At 38.8% G+C, this 20,721-nt stretch overlaps 1 protein-coding gene across 2 annotated transcripts in view; it reads right to left on the bottom strand.

Annotated features, from left to right (window-relative positions):
- ARHGAP18 (Rho GTPase activating protein 18) overlaps positions 1-19,714 on the bottom strand; it is a 161,697-nt gene extending 141,983 nt beyond the window's left edge. The window contains exon 1 of one of the 2 annotated variants that reach the window (XM_007524989.3): positions 19,511-19,714. In XM_007524989.3, coding sequence (XP_007525051.1) covers positions 19,511-19,623 — 113 coding nt within the window. In that variant the 5' untranslated portion in view covers positions 19,624-19,714. Of the gene's footprint in view, positions 1-19,260; positions 19,450-19,510 lie in introns of those variants that run through there. The other variant, XM_060190485.1, reaches the window with a different exon arrangement.
- Between the last annotated feature and the right edge of the window lie 1,007 nt (positions 19,715-20,721).

Raw genomic sequence — 20,721 nt, 5'->3', positions numbered from 1 at the left:
AATCCAGGTTCAAGCCTACTCCACCACAACACTAAAGGAAGCCTGAGTACCCTTTCCCTTTTTCTGTCTCTCCTTCTCTCCCTGTAGGGAAGAAAATAAAAATGGAGGGAAAGTAGTGGTCAGGACATTGGAGAAGGTTTCTACGTCTTATTTTGAATAGGCTTCTTACTATTTCAGGAATTCATAATATGTGATAGAATACATGGTACAAGATGTTCAACAGTAAAATTTGCATTAAAATGTTAAACCACAAAACCCTTTTTTAGTGGCATACCTAATAATATTGATGCACATATTATTTGGGAAACAGAAATCTAACAGTTTTGCTTATTTGACTAAGCAGATTAGCCACATTTTAGTCTCTGCTGAGATATGTAAGAAGCTATTAGAGCAGGCCTTTCATTTTAAGGATACCTAGACTAGACTGCTTTCAAGCTTCAGGTTTCAAACTAAGCTCAAACGGGATTAGTCTCTTTCCTTTGCTGACAAAATGGTAATGATACAATTTCCAGCAGATAGCAGAGAATATAGGGAAAATGGTGAAAATCTATTTCACCAAATGATCCTAAAATCTTGGGCATTATGTAATCTGACCAAGTACTGTCTTCCTTTCTATAGACAGATAATTTATATGTATGTGCCGGGCTGGGCTAGCTTCATGGGCAGGAGACAAGACGACCAGGGACTCATGGCTGAGCTAGGAAAGCAGTTCAGTCTTTATTGACGAATGGGGAGGCAGTTCAACAATCTAATCTTCTAAAGCTCTCTTCATTAGAAAGCCCTGTCTTTTATATCTCCTGAGGTGGAAGTGTCAGGAAGAGGAAGTAGGTAGGAGAGCTGGTGGGGAGAAGGAAAATAGCCTGAGATCCAGTAGGAATTAAACCAATGAAAACAATGATTATTATGTAAATAAGACTATAAAGTCAAGCAATGGAACAGAAGGGGTCTTAGAAGCAGAATTTAGAAGCAGACAGAACCACTAAACTGGAAACTGAAAATAATTTAGAGAATATAAGCTCATCTCAATCTTACAGTGTTCTTGTTGGTTCTTTTGTTTTTGTTTTTGTTTTTTGCCTCCAGAGTTATTGCTGGGGCTTGGTGCCTGCCCCACAAATCCTCAGCTCCTGGAGGCCAGTTTTCCCATTTTGTTGCCCTTGTTGTTTTTATTGTTATTGTTGTTATATAGCTATTGTTGTTGTTGGATAAGACAGAAAGAAATGGAGAGAGGAAGGGAAGACAGAGATGGGGAAAGAGAGACACCTACAGACCTGCCTAACAGCTTGTGAAGCAACCCCCCTGCAGGTGAGCAGCCAGGGGCTCAGAACCCGAATCCTTGCATTGGTCTTTGCGCTTTGCACGCCATGTGCTCTTAACCAGCTGCACTACCACCAGGTGCCCACTTACAGTGCTATTTTAAAATGCTTTTCATTAAAGGAAAAATACCTTCCTCCACTCCCCCAGGTTCAGAAGATAACCTAGCTATTTATCTTTCTCCTTGCTTTGAAAGAAGTGTGACAAGAAGCAAATACAGTTTAGTAACAGATACAGTAAAGCAAAGCTTCCAAGTGAGAAAGGACATCCTGTTGTGAAGATAGTCAGGTATGTTAAGAGTCAATAATAACTACTAAATAATGGCTAAATGTAATTAATGTGCTAGGAACAGAATAACCAAGCAACTCAAATACTAGAAATTAATTTTTTACATAGCCTATAAAATGTTTTCATATGTATTTTGTGAGCTCAAAAATATTATGCAGTCCAAAATACTACATCTGTGTCCAATAGCCCCTTGGAGTAAATATCAGTGAATGTAAACAAAGGCCTTTGGCAACTTTTCAGGAAAAAGGGAGTGTGTTCTTTACAAGAAGTATCTCATTTCTCAGTACCCTTTTCTTCCTAAATTCAAATCAAATTTAATTCTTCTTTTAAAAAAAAATTCACCAGAGTCAGGTGGTAGCGCAGCGGGTTAAGCGCATGTGGCACAAAGCGCAAGGACTGGCTCAAGCCCCCGGCTCCCCACCTGCAGGGGAGTCGCTTCACAGGTTGTGAAGCAGGTCTGCAGGTTTCTGTCTTTCTCTCCCCCTCTCTGTCTTCCACTCCTCTCTTGATTTCTCTCTGTCCTATCTAACAACAACGACAACAATAAAACAACAAGGGCAACAAAAGGGAATAAATACTTTTTAAAAAAATTCACTATTCAGTATAAGTTTTTGGTGGTGAGAAAAAAGACTCTACAATAAATTATCCTGCAAACAATAAAAGGACAACCTTTCCAATATATCAAATATCAATTAATTCACAAATATGTTGACTCATATTAAAATACAGGATACTGAATCCATTTAGAACTTAGGATAAAACCAAAGTATGCCTCCACCTAAGACATTTATTTTTTCATGAAAATAAAATATATACATAGTAAAATTATCTAACAAAGACAGAGTGTGTTTATACTAGTGGATAATTCATAAATCAAGGTCTTGGGCGCAAAGGTTTCTGTACAAGAGGAGTAGGGAGTAAGACTGGGAGAAGTATATAGAACCAGATATAGAAATTGAAGTGGTAACAAGTAGCTTGTTATAATAGAATGTGTCCCCATGTGCAAGCCTTTACGTCATTAAGAGATGAAATCTATTCTTTCATGGTCACCAAACTCAGCTACCTATAATCAGTTGGCCAATTTAATATGGCCAAGTGGCATAATTTCTGAAACTAGGCCCTAAGAAACTTGCTATACTGCATCCACATTTCTTTTCAAATTCACTATAGGATAAACTAGACTTCTGATTACCCTGAACTCTGGTCTAGCTAGCCATGTGAAGAAGTTACACAGAAGAGATGACTTACTGCCCAGGTGCGAAAAGCCTGTATGTGAAGAAGACTTAGCCCACTTTGTCATGATGTATAATCTCTTTTTGTTAATATTTTATGTACTTTATTTGATAGAAGCAGAGAAAAAATGAGAAGGGAAGGAAAGACACCGGCAGCACGGCTTTACAACTCATGAAGCTTCCCCCTGCAGGTGGGGACCAGAATACTATAACGTGAGCTCAGCCAATTATGCCACTTCCAAGTCCAGATGTACAATCATCTTAATGTACTGCAGTAGCTGGTTGGCTAGAATCATGTTCAATATCTTAGCATCTATGTTCATCAGGAATATTGGTCTGTGGTTTTCTTTTTTAGAATATGGTATATTGCACCAAAGCAAAGGACTCTGAGGAGGGAGGGGGTCGTGAGGGATGGCATTGGGGTTCTAGTATATGATGGTAGAAAAAGGCCTAAGCTGGGGGTTAGAGGACAGTTGTTTTTTTAATTTCTTTATTGGGGGATTAATGTTTTACATTCGACAATAAATACAATAGTTTGTACATGCATAACATCTCTCATTTTTCCACACAAGAATAAAACCCCTCTATTTAAAACCCACAAGAATAAAAGGTGCTTTGCAGGGAGTCAGGCAGTAGTGCAGCAGGTTAAGCACACATGGCGTGAAGTGCAAGGACCAGCGTAAGGATACCAGTTTGAGCCCCGGCTCTCCACCTGCAGAGGAGACGCTTCATAAGCAGTGAAGCAGGTCTGCAGGTGTCTATCTTTCTCTCCTTCCTGTCTTCCCCTCCTCTCTCCATATCTTTCTGTCCTATGCAACAACAACGACATCAATAACTACAACAATAAAACAACAAGAGCAACAAAAGGGAATAAATAAATAAATATGAAAAATTATTAAAAAAATAAACATTTTTTTAGATCAGAAGCATCCAATAGCACAGCTATATACAAGATACTGGATACTGTACAGCAAACCATAACAAAAGGACTTTTCAAAGTTAACCCAATTACCAAATATTGTGATGATAACATTAGCTATCGATTGTCTTTTTGAACCCTAAGACAGCAGGAACCTCACATCTCCACTATAGAGCCCCTACTTCCCCCAGTCCTGGAACCCTTGGATAGGGCCCACTTTCCCGTATGCCTCTCCCAATCCATATCAAATAATATTGCATCCACCGATCACAACCTAACCAACGCAACGATTGCCACCTCAACATGCTTCACCTCAGACTGTGTCCAGAGACTTCATGAGTGGAATGACAACCCTTCAGCTTCATTACTCGGGTGAGACCTTTCCTTTCATAGTATACTCTAATTTCATCTCAGGTGGTTCACTTTCTAACAAAGTCCCATAACCTAGATATACACCAGTTTCTGTGAGAGAGCTTATGTTCACACGTATCCATAAACTACTGCAAAATATATACCTGAAAGCAGAATTACACTAGAGTTTGCAGTGAGTACCTCCCTAACACTTCCTCTCCACTATTCCGAGCTTTGGGTCCATGATGGCTCGGCAGTTTGTTTGGCTTCGTATGTTGACTCTCTTTTCGGTCACCAGGTTCCAGATGCCGTCAGGATACTGGCCAGGCTTCCCTGGATTCAGAACCCCACCAGTGTGTCCTGGAGCTCGGCTTCCCTGGAGACACACCCTACTGGGGAAGGAGAGAGGCAGACTGGGAGTGTGGACAGACCAGTTGACGCCCATGTTCAGTTGTTCAGCGGGGAGGCGGTTGCAGAGGCCAGACCTTCTACCTTCTGCAGCCCACAGTGACCCTGGGTCCATGCTCCCAGAGGGATGGAGAGTGGGAAGGCTGTCAGGGGAGGGGGTGGGATGTGGAGATTGGGTGGTGGGAATTGTGTGGAGTTGTGCCCCTACTACCCTATAGTTTTGTTAATTAATCCTTTCTTAAATAAAAAAAAAAAAAAAGGTGCTTTGCCATCCTGTTCCAAGACCTGAAGTCACTCACCCCAGAGTCATTTACTTTGGTGCAATACACCCACTCCAGTCAAAGTTTTGCTTAGTGTTTTTCTCTTCTTATCTTGTTTTTCAACTTTTGCTTAGTGAGATCATCCCATATTCATCTTTCTATTCCTGACTTATTTCACTTACCACTATTTCTTCAAGCTCCATCCAAGATCAGCTAAAAATGGTGAAATTTTTAGCTGAGTAGCATTCCACTGTGTATATAGACCATAACTTGCTCAGCCACTCATCTGCTATTGGACACCTTGGTTGCTTCCAGGTTTTGGCTATTACAAATTGTACTGCTATGAACATAGGTATACACAAAACTTTTAAATGGGTGTGTTGGGTTTTTTAGGATAAATCCCCAGGAGAGGAATTGCAGGATCATAGGGTAGGTTCATTTCTAGCCTTCTGAGAGTTCTCCAGACTGTTCTCCAAAGAGGTTGGACCAATTGACATTCCTACCAGCAGTGCAGGAGGGATCCTTTGTTGGAGATCAGAACATTTTATAGCCACATATCATGGGTAGATGAGAAATTGTACCAAGTGTCAACAACTGTACCATAAACCATAATAAAATGACATTTTTAAAAGGAAGTCTCAGCCTATCTTAATTAACAGCACTCCAAACAGAGAAATCCAGAATGATCAGAGAAAACTTCAATTTTGCGCAACCACGTTTGTTGCTGGTATGTTACACAGCAACAGCACTGAAACCACCTTGCTTCTCAGAATAAGGGTGACAAACTGGTGGGGTTTAGGTCAGAACCAAACTACAGAGTGAGTTTATTTTGGCTTACTCAGTGTTTTAGAAATTATAACCAATGATGTATATCAAACCAATTTTTTTCTGAGACCTATACTTTACAGTCACTTATTTCCCTTCTTTGTTACATAAATAAATCTTTAATTTTCTTTTTCTAAAACATGGAGAGCAAAGGATTAGTATGTGTATACCATTATCTAAATGTTTATACTGTTATGAGTACACTATAATAGCATGGTTAAAATGCTATCATTCAAAAATATTAGTCTAAGAATATTAAGGTATAAATTATAAATATTGAAATATTTAATTATCAGTGATTCCTGTTTTTAAAGATACAATAAAAGTTACTTTTATCTTGACTCAAATACCTCTTCCTAGATGATAAAATAGCTTTGACTGTATTATTTGAACCAGAGAGAAATGAATAGGTACACACTTAGTAACTCTAGTAAAAACATTAATTATAGAATAAGTTGATTGAGTTACATGTCTCTAGACCACCTATAAATAGCCAATGATCCTTTCAACTCTCTGTTGCCAACTTACTTTTTCTTACTCAACTACAATCTTACTCAATAGTAAAATCACTTGTAGTTTTTATACCTCAGAGAAGTATGACAAGGTTTCCTAAGTATGATACTGAAAAAAAAATGCTTTAGAATCTATTTGAAGTGAGCTACAAACTCTGAGCATGAATTCTTTTTCCAAGCTCATCATTTGATTAAGTTAAAAAAGCATTTGGCTAAGTCGAAAATCCATGTTAAGAGTTTAAAAATATAGTTTAAGATATTATGTATTTACAAATCATTAATGCTTTTCTATCTAAATGAAAGATTTCTGGGTAGGATTTTAATTTTCTGCAGTTCATCAACATATAATTCCTACCATTTTACTGAAACTACAGATGGTATCATACAGATATTAACATTCCAAAACAAACCGGATCTCTACAGACAAAACCAAGCTTTGACATGTTTGTTAGCATGAACCACAATATTTTCTGCATAGCTCCAATTTTATAACAGCAAGATATGAAACCATCTCCCACTTTATTAAGTTAATTATACTACACAGGGACCAACAACATAGCTGATCTGAATAGCATGCCTGCTTTTGCAATGAGTACAAACCAGGTTCAAATCCAGCTACCACCACACTGGAGAAAGCTTTGGTGCTGTGGTGTCAGCCTATCTCCCTGTTTATCTATCTATCTATCTATCTATCTATCTATCTATCTATCTCAAGAAGTTGGTATAGATTAGTAAAGCACCAGGGAAGACAAAACAACAGCAACAAATATATATTAGGCAGTTCTAACCTGATTCAAGTATGGTCACAAGAACATATGCCAACTTCTAATCTCCCAAATCTTCAAAATAAATAAAAAAATTCTGACATGAGCATAATCATAAACAGATACATATTTAGGAACCAGAGAAATACATACGAGGGGGGTAACTCTCATGTGCCTTGGGAAAATAATGTATTACAGTACGATAAAACTAAAGGCAGAAAAAAAAAAGCACTATCACCTCTCAATACACAAAAGATCCCGAGAGACAAGAAAGAGTAGCCCTTAACTTAAAGATTTTATTTGTATCTGAAAAATGTATTTCTAAAGCTGTTACCCACTTTAAACCAGAACCCACTTCCCCATAGTAACAATGCTACAGATCAATGGTATTTTAAATTTTCAAAGTTGTAAAAATAAATCTATTGATCTCATCTAAAAATGACACAATTAGATAAAGCACAGTTCTATGAAATTTAATATCTTTTATGCTACTTCCCCCATATGGAAAACAACTTCTACATTTCTTTTTTTTTTTTTCTTTTTTGCCTCCAGGGCTATTGCTGGGGCTCAGTGCCTGTACCATGAATCCACTGCTCCTGAAGACAATTTTTCTCCCTTTTGTTGCCCTTGTTGTTGTAGCATTGTGATTATTATTGTTGTTGTTGATGTCATTGGTTGTTGGATAGGACACAGAGAAATGGAGAGAGGAGGGGAAAAGACAGAGGGGGAAAGAAAGACACCTATAGATCTGCTTCATCGCCTGTGAAGCGACCCCCCACCCCCGCAGGTGAGGAGCTGGGGGCTTGAACTGGGATCCTTAGGCACTTCTATATTTCTAATTGGCATGTATCTTACTCCTCTATCCTGCAGGAGAGCTTTCTCTTACAAATCATCTGTTAGTGGATGTTACCAAGTTTATCACAGTTTAAAATGCAGGTGCAGGTAGGATTCAAAAAGAACCAGTTATGAGATTTACTTCTTAGCCTAGGGGCCAATGCAGGGTAGGCACTTAAAGTGAATTTATGGTGTATAGTATGAATGAAATAAAAAAAAAGTTTGTTTATTATTTAATCTTTATACTAAATGATAAAGGGAATGAGGTATAAGACTCATAGGAGAGTTGAGTAGGGGAATATACCCCCCACAGCCCTCCCAACCACCACCAGTCTGTGCCATGAATACCATACCATCAATGTAACTCTGCCCCATGACTTGTCATTTGATGGTTATGAGAGCAAGAGTTGTCCATAAAATATAGAAATATATTTGGAAGGTAGAGAGGGTGTAAAAATTACTCTTTCTTCAAATACTTTACTTTAGCTATAATACACCATTATGTTCTCCTGAAAATATTCAAACAACCTAGAGCTAATTTTTTCTGTAAGGAACTTGTGAGCAAATAGTTTTTCTTACTATATAAAATATTTTCCATTGTATTAAGATCAACAAATGATTTACAAATTTACATTGGCCCAAACTATAAAAAGCTGTTCAACATAGTCATCTGGACCTAACAATTGAACTTAGTTCAATAGTTTAGTTAATAACTAAGTCCTTTTGTGGTCTGGGAGGTGGTGCAATGGATTAAGTATTGTGCTCTCAAGCATGAGGTCCTGAGTTCAATCCCTGGCAGTACATGTACCAGAGTGATATCTGGTTCTTTCTCTCTCTCCTCCTGTCTTTCTCATGAATATATAAATTCTTTTTAAAAAATAACTAAGTCTTTTTAAAGATATTTTTGTACTCTTAAAAATTATTAAAATCAATAAATGAGATCTTTTATAGCCCATTTCATAAATATTATTTTTAAGATAAAGTAAAACTACATATATATCAATCAACCTTTTCCTGAATCATTTACAAGCTAATTTCAATAATGCTTTTTACTAACATTTCCAAATTAATTTACCAATATCTATATCTTTGACTACCCTGGCCAACACAGAAATTTATTGTGCTTTATGTCAAGAACTCATTTAAGTATGTTATACATGTTAACATAAATTAATTCAATTCCTATAATAAATCTTGACTTAGGCAGTGTGCCCAATTTATAGGAAGAAAATAAAAACCTGAGGGCTTATGTCATTAAAATTTGTCCAAGGTCACACAGCTATTAAATGACATGAACCAGGACTCTGACCCAGACTGTCTCATTCCAAAGTCTGTTTCTATAATCACTACACCCTCTACCTTTTACTGTTTCATTCATTCAAACTTCTACCTTCTAGTGCTGTCAAGTTTTTTTTTCTAAGGGATGAATGTAAAGAAACAAAAGCAAACTCTCCATTCTCAAGGAACTTAGGCTTTACTTTATACAACAACAAAAAAAAGTGAAATATATATTAAACCAAATCATTCAGTATGCTTACTGGTTAAGGGCGGGCGGTGGTGTAACTGGTTAAGCGCAAATAGTTGGAAGCTCAAGAACTTGCTCAAGGATCCAGATTTGAACCCCCATCCTCACCTGCCAGGTACATTTCACAAGGATGAAGCAGTCTGCAGTTGTCTATTTCTCTCTCCCTCTCACTCCCCTCTCAATTTCTCTCTGTCCTATCCAATAAAATGGAAAAAATGGCCGCCAGGAACAGTGGATTCATGGTGCAGGCACCAAGGCCCATAAACCCCCACAATAATCCTGGAGAGAGAAATTCAAGGCATTTTTTAAACATTTCCCTGATGACTTTATAGTTTACTAAAAATATTAGTTTTTATAAGAGAGACACACAGAGGACAAAGAGAGACATCATAGCATTTCTCAGTTCTGGCACCTAGTGGTGCCAGGAACTGAATTTAGGATTTCTGAGGCCTCAGGCATGCAAATTCTATGCTTTTAACAAACTAGACTATTTCCCTTACCCTGTGTAATTTTTTGAAAACTTAAAAAAGTTAAATAATAGTAATATCTTCATAACTAAACTTGTGAAGCAAACAGAACTTTATTGTGTTCGTTTCATAGATAAGTACATAGATAAAGCTATATAACCCCAAACATCAAAGCCAAAATCAGATCCCTTTTGTGGGAATCTCCCTACCAGCATACTGTGTTCCTCTGGAAAGATCACAGTCTAACCAAAAGCTTGAATGGAGCACCTCAAAACATTAACTGGGGGTGGGGGTGGGGTTTCAGCAGTAGCGCAGTGGGTTAAGTGCAGATGGTGCAAAGTGCAAGGACCAGCATAAGAATCCCAGTTCGGGGAGTGGGGCTGTAGCGCAGCGGGTTAAGCGCAGGTGGCGCAAAGCACAAGGACCGGCATAAGGATCCCGGTTCGAACCCCGGCTCCCCACCTGCAGGGGAGTCGCTTCACAGGCGGTGAAACAGGTCTGCAGGTGTCTATCTTTCTCTCCTCCTCTCTGTCTTCCCCTCCTCTCTCCATTTCTCTCTGTCCTATCCAACAACGACTACAACAATAAAAAACAAGGGCAACAAAAGGGAATAAATAAATATAATATATAAAAATAAATTTTAAAAAAAAGAATCCCAGTTCGACTCCCCACCTGCAGGGAGATCACTTCAAAAGCAGTGAAGCAGGTCTACAGCTTTCTGTCTTTCTCTCCCTCTCTCTGTCTTCCCTCCTCTCTAGGTTTCTCTCTGTTCTATCCAACAATAACGACCGCAATAACAACAATAACAATAATCACAACAACGATCAATTCATAGTGCAGGCACTGAGCCCCCACAATAACCCTGGAGACAAAAAAGTAAAGAAAAAGAAAGAAAAAAGATTAACTGGGCAAATCGTGGCCCCTTTAAAAAGTCTTTATTAAGGACTAGAGAAATGGATGATACTGCAATAGATGACAGAACAATGAAACTGCGGTCTCCATGAAGAGTCATGCTCAAGCTTAAAATGGTGTGATTCTTTTTCTCCCCTCCCCTCAATTTCTTTGTCTCTAGCCAAAATAAAGTAATAAAATATTTTTTTAATATTTATTTATTTATTCTTTTTGTTGCCCTTGTTGTCTTATTGTTGTAGTTATTATTGTTGTTATTGATGTCATTGTTGTTGGATAGGATAGCGAGAAATGGAGAGAGGAGGGGAAGACAGAGAAGGGGAGAGAAAGATAGACACCTGCAGACCTGCTTCACCGCCTGCGAAGTGACTCCCTTGCAGGTGGGGAGCCAGGGAACTGGGATCCTTATGCCGGTCCTTGTGCTTTGCACCAACCTGTGTTTAACCTGCTGCGCTACCGCTCGACTCCCATAAAATATTTTTAAAAGTATGTGCTATTGGAAGCTAAGCAAGGAACTACCAAATAGCATGTGTAAAGGAGATGACACTTCATGCTCTCAGCACAGAAATTCAGACACTTAGTGGACTTAAGCATGGAAAAAATGCTAGAAGTAGCAACTGGCCACAAAAGTCTCTGGTTTCTGTTGACTTCTTGCAAAATTGAGATAAAGTAGCCAGTTTACAACAGTAGACAGTCCAAAGAAGATCTTCAGAATTATCCAGGCATATGGGCTTTCCCTCTGCCCTAACTCATTCCAGTACTTTTGTTTATCACCCCTCTTCTCATATAATGAATGACATTTCTTATTCTCTGCCTCATAGCAAAAGTTAACAAACAAACAAAAGCCAGATAGACCCTATCACAGCAAGATGAGAAAATGTACCCACAGGTCAACTGTATGGCAAATAACACCTCCCAGTAAAATGATTAAAAATAATAATAATTAAATAAACCGCAGACTATAAATTTAGAAAAGTCATTAACATCAGTGTCAACTGAAACTTTATAACACAACACTCTACCTCAGAATATTTGCTTGAAATGAAAGGTTTGGATTCAGTACACAAATCATGCAGAGAAGTAAGATCAGGAAAGGGTTGGCATCATCCCTAGCTTAGTAAATCTTTGAACACAAACCAAAGAATATTAATACACACACACACACACACACACACACACACACACACACACACACACACACACACCACTCATGTCATGTCATGAAATGTCATAGCCGGGAGGTTTCAAATTCCTACATCTGTTAGCTCTCTTTCAGGGACTCCACTAGCATGATAGAAGGGGAGGGGCTTTTCATTGTTGCTTGTTGTTGTTGTTGTTATCCTGGGGGCTTTTTTCATATAAAAACAAAGAAACACAAAGGGAGAGAAGGAAAAAATGCTATAGTACTGAGCTTCCTCCAGTGCAATAGGAGCCACTGGGCAGAATCAAGTCAAGAAGAGGCAGGAAAGAGAGAAGCTCACAGGAGTGAAGCTCACAGATCCATGGCCATCGAGCACAGGGAGATTCCACTTCAAAAAAGAACAGCTTTTCCAGCTTTTCCAGGGTCATGATTAGTCAATAATTTGTATGGCTTTATCTGTTAACTCTTCTTTCAGCCACCAGGCTGCGGATGCTACCATATACCAACCGGACTTCCCTGGACTGATGACCCATCAATGTGTCCTGGAGCTCCGCCCCACTAGGGAACTAGAGAGACAGGCTGGGAGTATGGATGGACCTGCCAACGCCATATTCAGTGGGGAAGCAATTACAGAAGCCCAGACTTCTCACCATCTGCACCCCATAATGACCCTGGGTCCATACTCCCAGAGGACTAAAGAATTGGAAAGCTATCAGGGGAGGGGATGGGATATTGTTAGTTAGATAGTTCTGGTGGTGGGAATTGCACCCCTCTTATCCTATGGTCTTGTCAATGTTTCCATTTTATAAACAAACAAACAAACAGATAAATATTTTTTTTTAAGTACAGCTTTGGCTTCTAGGATGGTATTTTTTTTCCCCTCAGTGTATTAATAATACTGATGGTTACATTTAACAAGGAATTTTTAGGTGTCCAGGAGATAGAACAGTGTGAACTCTCCAAGCATAAACTCCTGAGTTTGAGCCCCAGCATAACATACGCCAGAGTGATGCTCTGGCTCTTTCTACTCACCCCCAATTAATTAATTCATTCATTCATCTTTCTAAGAAAACATCCTTTAAATTTAAGAAAAATTTAAATTTTAAGATAAAAGAAAAAAACATTCACTGTGGTGGTTAAATTAATAAAAACTATATTGGCCTAATCAGCCATGTAATAATCATGTGATTAAATGTCTCCATAATGGTGCGTTTACTTTGATGTACCACTATTAAAGTCATATTAAGTATTTAGAACTTAAAACATGCAAGGAATCATCACAAACCTTTCAATAAGCACAAGCTCTATTCAAGAAAGAGAAACAAGGGTAGGAAACGGATCAGCCTGTCAACGCCCATGTTCAGCAGGGAAGCAATTACAGAAGCCAGACCTTCCACCTTCTGCATCCCTCCCAAAGTTTTAAAGAACAGGAAAGCTATCAGGGGAGAGGATGGGATACAGAGTTCTGGTGTTGGGAATTGTGTGGAGTTGTATGCCTCTTATCCTATGGTTTTGTCAGTTTCCTTTTTATAAATAAAATAAAAATAGTCAGCCATGTAATACAAGACAGGTTTTCATCCTCTTTTGTCCCCTTTGATGGTGATGGGGAACTCCTTATGATTTATAAATCCTTTACATGAAAGGCATAAGCCTAACATAGATTCTATGAAGATAACTATAAGCAGGCCCACAAAAAAGCACTGGCCTGATAAAGGCAAATAAATGTAAGATCTGCCCAGCTGAAATTCTGGGTCTGTCTTTTAACTCAAGAGAAAACTATGGGTAAAGCTTCTAAATTACATGGTAATGAAAATTAAATTTTTAGGAAGTAATTGTAGGTCATAAGGTAGCAGATTAGATTGACCTAGAAAATAATTCTCTGTGTAACCAGATTAAAAATACAACTGGTCATTAATCTAGAACAATTAGAATGAAGAAAAATATTCCTTAAAAGCTATGTTAACAAAAAATAATAATAAAATGCCATTTCACATTATGAAAACACTTTATGCCTAAAACTGAGCTTCACATCTTGCCTCTCCCCCTTTGTACTCTGAAGTTTTTTTCATTTAAATCAATGAAAATGCATAGACCAAACTATGTAGTCATCTTGAACTATTCTTACTGGTTATATGTAACCAGCACAACCATTAGGAGACCTTAGAAACTCTATCTTCAAAATAAATCACTATTCACCACCTCTATTATTTAAGCAACTAAAACTTTGGCAGAAACTACTGTCACTTTAGCCTCCAAAGAGGTATCCCTACTTCTTTATTCTGAAACCAAAACAACTGTGGAAGGATCTTTTAAAACCCAAATATGATCGATTTCACCCATGGTCAAGCCTTCCCAGCTCACTGGCTCCCCATTTCACTTTTAGTAAAACTACAAATCTACCAGATCTACCTGTTCCAAGCCCTTTTATCTCTCTCACTCCCACCCATCCAGTCAAGCAAGGCTCTTGGATAATAGCTCCAGGGTTAATTCTAGTCCTGTGTCTTTCAGACTGCCTCATTGCTTCCCTCCAGAAAGTCTTCCCCTAACACTCAGTTAGCTTCAGTTCAACAGCTCAGGCCTTTTTCTACTCCCTGCCCACCCCCATCCTTACACACACACACACACACACACACACACACACACACACCCAACACACACACACACACACACAGTTGTTTATAGGTTTTGTTTTCTATTATAGCCCCACTTCCTGGACTGCCTGGACTACCTGAAACACTGTAAACTCAGTACATGAAGAATGACAGAATGGATACTCTTATTATGTAAGTTTATGGACCCTAGAATTGGGGAAGGCCTGAAAACGTCTGAAACTAAATTGAGCATGTGAAGATTTGCTTCTATTTGGCAGGCAAGCAGTAATTATAAAGGAGATGCAGGAAAGCCAAGAGGTGGCAACAGTTCAGCTGTCAAAAAAGACGCACCCACATTCCACCTTGCCATAAAGGTCAATGTCTGTGCACTTCAGCATGGTCCCTAGGGCAGACTTGCTATAACTGGCAACCATTATTTCAAACTGTAATGGCAATCTGAACAACAGGGTATCTCCAAGGTCTTTCAAATTTCACAGGTGTGTACTTTAACGTTGTGGCTAATTTTCAGTTATGTATTCTTAATTAAACACATGGATATACCTATGTTTCTTCACCTGTCACATAATACACTTATGGAAAGCTTCTGAAATGAGAAAAAAAATGTTTCATGTCATATATAATGATCCCCCGCCCCCTTATGTTTTCTTAGCTAGTATTAAGATAAGCAGCTATCTACAACCAGGCACTGATTAAGGCTTGTTTTACATGGCTGATCCTGCTTAGTCCTCCCAGTAAAAAGAATACAGACACAAAGTTCAAATTGCAGATACAGAGTCATACAGTACCTCCAATGAGTGCAGTAAGGGAGAGATCAGAGTTGGGAACCCTAGGTAGGTCAGTTCTAATGTCCAGCACTTCAGGATTTATATCACTAAGATTTAATGACTCCTGATTCTGCTTACCCAACACCAATGGCAAGTGGGTCAACAAAGCAAAAACTTTATGTAGTGAATGTCATACATTTATTCAAACAAAATTTGAAAGTAATTCAAATGCCAGCTAGAGTTAAATAGTCTAACAAGAAGGAAAATATACTGTGACGTTAACATTTACCAAAATATTAACAAAAAGAATATTTTTCTTAAATCGTCAAAAGTTTAAGAGTAGTAGTAATAAATAAAATGTTGTATTTGAAATTATGCTTTGTAAAGGTAAACATTAAAAAACACCTGAAAATTAGCAAACAAAATCTTGTAAATGTAGCTAAGCACAGTAATTTGCTTTAGAAATACATGACTGTGAGGGTGGGGTGGTAGCACAGTGGGTTAAGCGGACATGGCGCCAAGCGCATAGGACAGGTGTAAGGGTCCCAGTTCCAGCCCCTGGCTCCCCACCTGCAGGGGGTCGCTTCACGAGCAGTGAAGCAGGTCTCTTTCTCTCCTCCTCTCTGTCTTCCCCTCCTCTCTTGATTTCTCTCTGTCTGATCCACAGCAGTTAACAGCAAGGGCAACAAAAATGGGGAAAAATGGCCTCCAGGAGCAATAGATTCGTAGTGCAAGCACCGAGCCCCAGTGATAACCCTGGAGGCAAAAAGAAAAAAGAAATACTTGGCTGTGCAAGTCAATCAGAATAACTAATGTTAGCATATTTCTTCAAAGCCTAATGTTCGAAGGAACCAAACAAATGAAAATAATTTTACAAATATTTGGGAGGAGTAAGACAAATTCTGTAACTAGGTATCCAAGAAAATGTGCCCTGGTAAAGAAAGATATGGAATGGAATGGAATGGAATGGAATGGAATGGAATGGAATGGAATGGAATGGAATGGAATGGAATGGAATGGAATGGAATGGAATGGAATGGAATGGAATGGAATGGAATGGAATGGAATGGAATGGAATGGAATGGAATGGAATGAGGAGTGGAATGGAATGGAATGTAGGAGTGGAATGGGATGGGATGGGATGGGATGGGATGGGATGGGATGGGATGGGATGGGATGGGATGGGATGGGATGGGATGGGATGGGATGGAATGGAATGGAATGGAATGGAATGGAATGGAATGAGGAGTGGAATGGAATGGAATGTAGGAGTGGAATGGGATGGGATGGGATGGGATGGGATGGGATGGGATGGGATGGGATGGGATGGGATGGGATGGAATGGAATGGAATGGAATGGAATGGAATGGTGGAATGGAATGGAATTTTACACTAATTACTAAAATATTAATCCCCTATACTCTGAGCTTCCTCAAATACTGTATATAGTGTATTATATATACATTGATAATATAGTATTGTCAGTTGTCATTGTCAGTGCCACTCTGAGCTGGCCTTTTTTTTTTTTTTGACATAACAAAAAGACAAAGAGAGGAGAAAAGATTCAATACCACTTAATCTTCCTCCAATGCTTTGGAGGTCAGACTCAAAACAGTTTTTGTAAATACATCAAATCGTATAATATATAGGCCTTTACACTTTTCAGATAGACACTTTATGAAACAAAACACAATGTTTGACTAAACAGTTAGCAAAGTGCAAACTCATGATTACAGGTTATGTTTGTTTGTTTGTTTGTTTGTTTTTTACCAGAGCTCAGTTCAACTCTAGCTTATAGTTAAAGATTGAACCTGGAACCTCAGAGCCTCAGAAATGAAAATATTTTGCATAACAATTATGCTCTTTCTCAAGCCTTAGCACAAACTATTTGGAAGAGACAAAAATCTTACAATAAGCTTGGCTTTTGTATTCTTTTCAGAAACATTTAAGACAGCTAGAAAAGAACATAAAGTTTTACTTTGCTTGTTGTAAGAGTTTTGTTTTTGGTTTCGCCTCTTGAATATTTTTTTTAATGAGCACTAGCCATTAATCTTGAACATAAAAGCAGCTCCCCAGTATTTAAAGCAATAGCAATTCAATCTAGCTAGAAATAACGTCCTGAGCATCCCCTCCCCATCTTTAAGTGGTCACTCCAGGTCTTATTTCACCACAACTTCAGTAGCTCAGCTTTTCCAGGTTAAACCTCTTCCCCTTTCCATCTAATCTCGTTCTACCCCAGTTAGAGTATTACAGCTCTTCCAGTTTAAAGAAGGTATCTCAAAAGAAAAAAAAAAATCACTAAGCTTATATTCTAAATAATTTCATGTTTAAAGATAAAAGCTAATAAGGACTATTCTTCCTCCCTCCTTCCTGCCTTTCCACTCAAAGCTCCAACGAGAGTTCCTGTCATCTCCAGCCAACATAAATAACTGACATTAGAACCCTAATTCAATGGTAGAAATTTGGGGCCAATATGATCAAGGGATATGACAGTCATAGAGAAGACAGTAGGAGAAGACCTGATGAACTGACCCAAGGGAGAAAATTTACTGTGTTGGCAGCTATTCATTCTGCTATCTTAGTACCTTAGCTTCTGCTTAGAGAGATATTCTTAACCCATTCAAGAATAAAATACCCACAACAAACTGTAAACACAGAATACAATCTCTAGAACTTGAAATACAGCCCTAGGCAAAGTTCTTGACCTGAAAACCTTGCAGTGATCAATCTAATACCTAGGTTTGAATCTTTGAGGTAAAAACTAAAACAGTTAGATCCATTTTTCCTGAGGTTCTTGCCAATTTCACAATCAAGATCCAAATTTCAGCTCAGATTCTTAGTCCAACTCAAAATAAAGTCACCAGGGAACACATAAAGTTTGCATGGTTCTGGAAAGTATGACTGTCATGAGGAACCCAAGTTTTGAACAACAAGGAGACAGTTGGTGTTACTGGCTGTTTGCTGCTGAAAGGGTACTAATAAGTTACTCTTCTACAGGGGAAAACTGGATGAAAATACTTTATAAAACACAGAAAATATTTAAAGTACAGAAAAAAAAATGGCAACACATCTAAAGCACATGTAGCAAGCCCCCTCTTATCTTTGGAAAGGAATTGATTCAAAGGAATACACACCGTGGTTGCAATGTGGATTTCTAATTAGTCTGGGAATCTAACATAGTATCACAGTCATTTCTTTGAGTTTTACTCCCCTCCCCCACATGTGGATTTTAAAACAAATGAAAGAAAGCTTTATTTCAGCTTAAGGCATAAGCATAAGTCACATAAGAACAAAGAAGGTTTTATTATCATTTTAAACATCAAGGAGGAAGCTTACTGAAAACTAATTCAGTGTCCTGTGCTATTAGGTTAGCAGTCACATTTTTTGCAAGCTTCTAAGCCAATATTCACAATTTATATCTAAACTAAGGTTAAAATATTCTATTCCTGAGACCATTAAGTGAATGAAGTGGGGGGAGGGTTTGGGGGGAGGGAAGAGAGAGAGAAAGAAAAGGACAAAGTGCACAGAGAGAGGTACTCTGCACTCAGTGGTCTATAGTAGGTACATTTGCCCTCTCGGCCTATAAAGCTATTTAACATTAACTACATTTTACTCTGCTGACTGAGTCCTACCTTCAGACAAAAACTCTTCGTGGACAGCTCCCCCTCATTCCTCCTACCCCATGCCCCAAGCGTGTGAGATGTGTGTATGTGTGTGTGGGTGGGGGGAGAGGGGACAGACTTCACATACACCAAAAAATGTGAAACATACCGCCCAATGTCTTGGTTTTATTTATTCATTTTTCCCCATATGGTTTACTTTCAACCAGAGGAAGAGGGAGAAACTCATATTCACTGTACATTGTAACAACAGCTTATTTATTCATTTTATTTATTTATTTATTTATTCATTTTCCCCCAAGTGGTTTACTTTCAACTAGAGAAGGAGGGAGAAACTCAAATTCATTGTACATTGTAACAACAGTTTGTATACAGGCCCCCCCCCCAGTCCCCCCATTTGTTGGCATGCTTTGGTAACTACCAATTCCAGTGGCGGTGCCCTGAGCTCATTCAAGAATTTCATCTCATAGGAAGTATTTCAAATATAGTCATTTGATCTTTCAGCATTGTAAACGCACCTGCTAAGCAATAAGTCTGGTAGCCAGTTCCTTTCTATCCATCTTCAGCAATAATCACAAGGACTATTTCAGATTTAAACAAAGATGCAAAGGACAAAACTGTCCTGCCAAATACCCTTGCTTCTGCAGGAGTACAGATTCCACCAAGTGGTTGTTGTCCACTTCTCCCCGCACCAACTTCCCTGTCACTTTCCTGGAGCAGGTAGGAGAGTTTTGTTTTGCTTTCTAGCTTTTGAATGCCAGGGCTTACCTCGAGGTGTATTCCTCACCTCCGGGGCCATGGCTACCCCCCACGGCCTGGTCCTTGCCGCTGGGGTGGTAAGCAGTTAGCACGACTCCCTGGGAACTGGAGAGCCAGCTCATGGTGAGAGAAGGGGCATAATTCCTGCGATCCTGACACAGAGACCAAGTAAGAAGTTCCTGGCTCGCCCGGCAACTCCGCTCATTAGCATCAACTGGCTCCTCCTTCTCCCTGGGCTGGCAATTCACTTGGGAGGGGTGGAGTCTCTCCAATGAATGACTGCACAGGTCGCCAATGAGAAAAGCCCTGACTCTATTGTCTGAGCCCGGGCAATTCCAGTCTGTGAGGCTTCAGTTAAAGGGAAGGGGTAAAAAAAAAGGATTGCTTGTGTCCCCCGAATTATTCTGCTCTGATTACAATGTCAGGTTGCAGATTCACCCCATTAATATAGTAAAATTCATGTTGGTTAGGAAACAGTGAGTGGTTGAGAGCCTTACCCCCCACACACTATATCCCTCCCCACTTTCCAATTCCTGTTTCCATTTGATTTCTGCTACTTTATGTAATATGAGTAAGGCCATCTTTTAACCCCTTCATGCAGTGTTAAAATCAGTCGAAGCAATATTCATTGAATCTGGAGCAAAATTGCAACACAAATAAAAATAATAGACTGTATTTCTTGGGTTCAGTTAGAAATTATCACATACCATTTTCTCTTATAATCTGGTGTGAAGTTTATTTTTTGCTTTTATAAAACTCCCTTCTGTACCCAAAAGGAACATATCACCCAATACTTGGCTGAGTGTTATTGCTGAGAATTAAAAACAAAACAAAACAAAAAAATCTTGCCATTTTTTGAGTACCTACAATATTCCGGGCCTCTCTCCAACAAGTTTTTTTTGTTGTTGTTCTTTTTTGTTTTTTTACATGCACTATCTCTTTCACACAGGCTTCCTACACCATAAGTATTGCCATCTGCATTTTGCAAAACATAAAGTGAAGTCCAGGAGCAACAAGTTAAGCAAGTTATCTAAGAAAAAAAAAATCGTTCCAAGTCAGAAGCTGAATTGGAATAGAAGTTTAGGCTAAAATTCTTTTTTTAATTCAATATGCTGACCATTGTCTTGTACATTAGAAAACAAGTGGTCCGGAAGGTGGCGCAGTGGATAAAGCAGTGGACTCTCAAGCATGAGGTCCTGAGTTCAATCCCCAGCAGCACA

This window comes from Erinaceus europaeus, chromosome 4, assembly GCF_950295315.1.
Source record: "Erinaceus europaeus chromosome 4, mEriEur2.1, whole genome shotgun sequence".
Classification (NCBI taxonomy): Eukaryota; Metazoa; Chordata; class Mammalia; order Eulipotyphla; family Erinaceidae; genus Erinaceus; species Erinaceus europaeus.
This window is presented reverse-complemented; position numbering and strand designations above follow the sequence as displayed.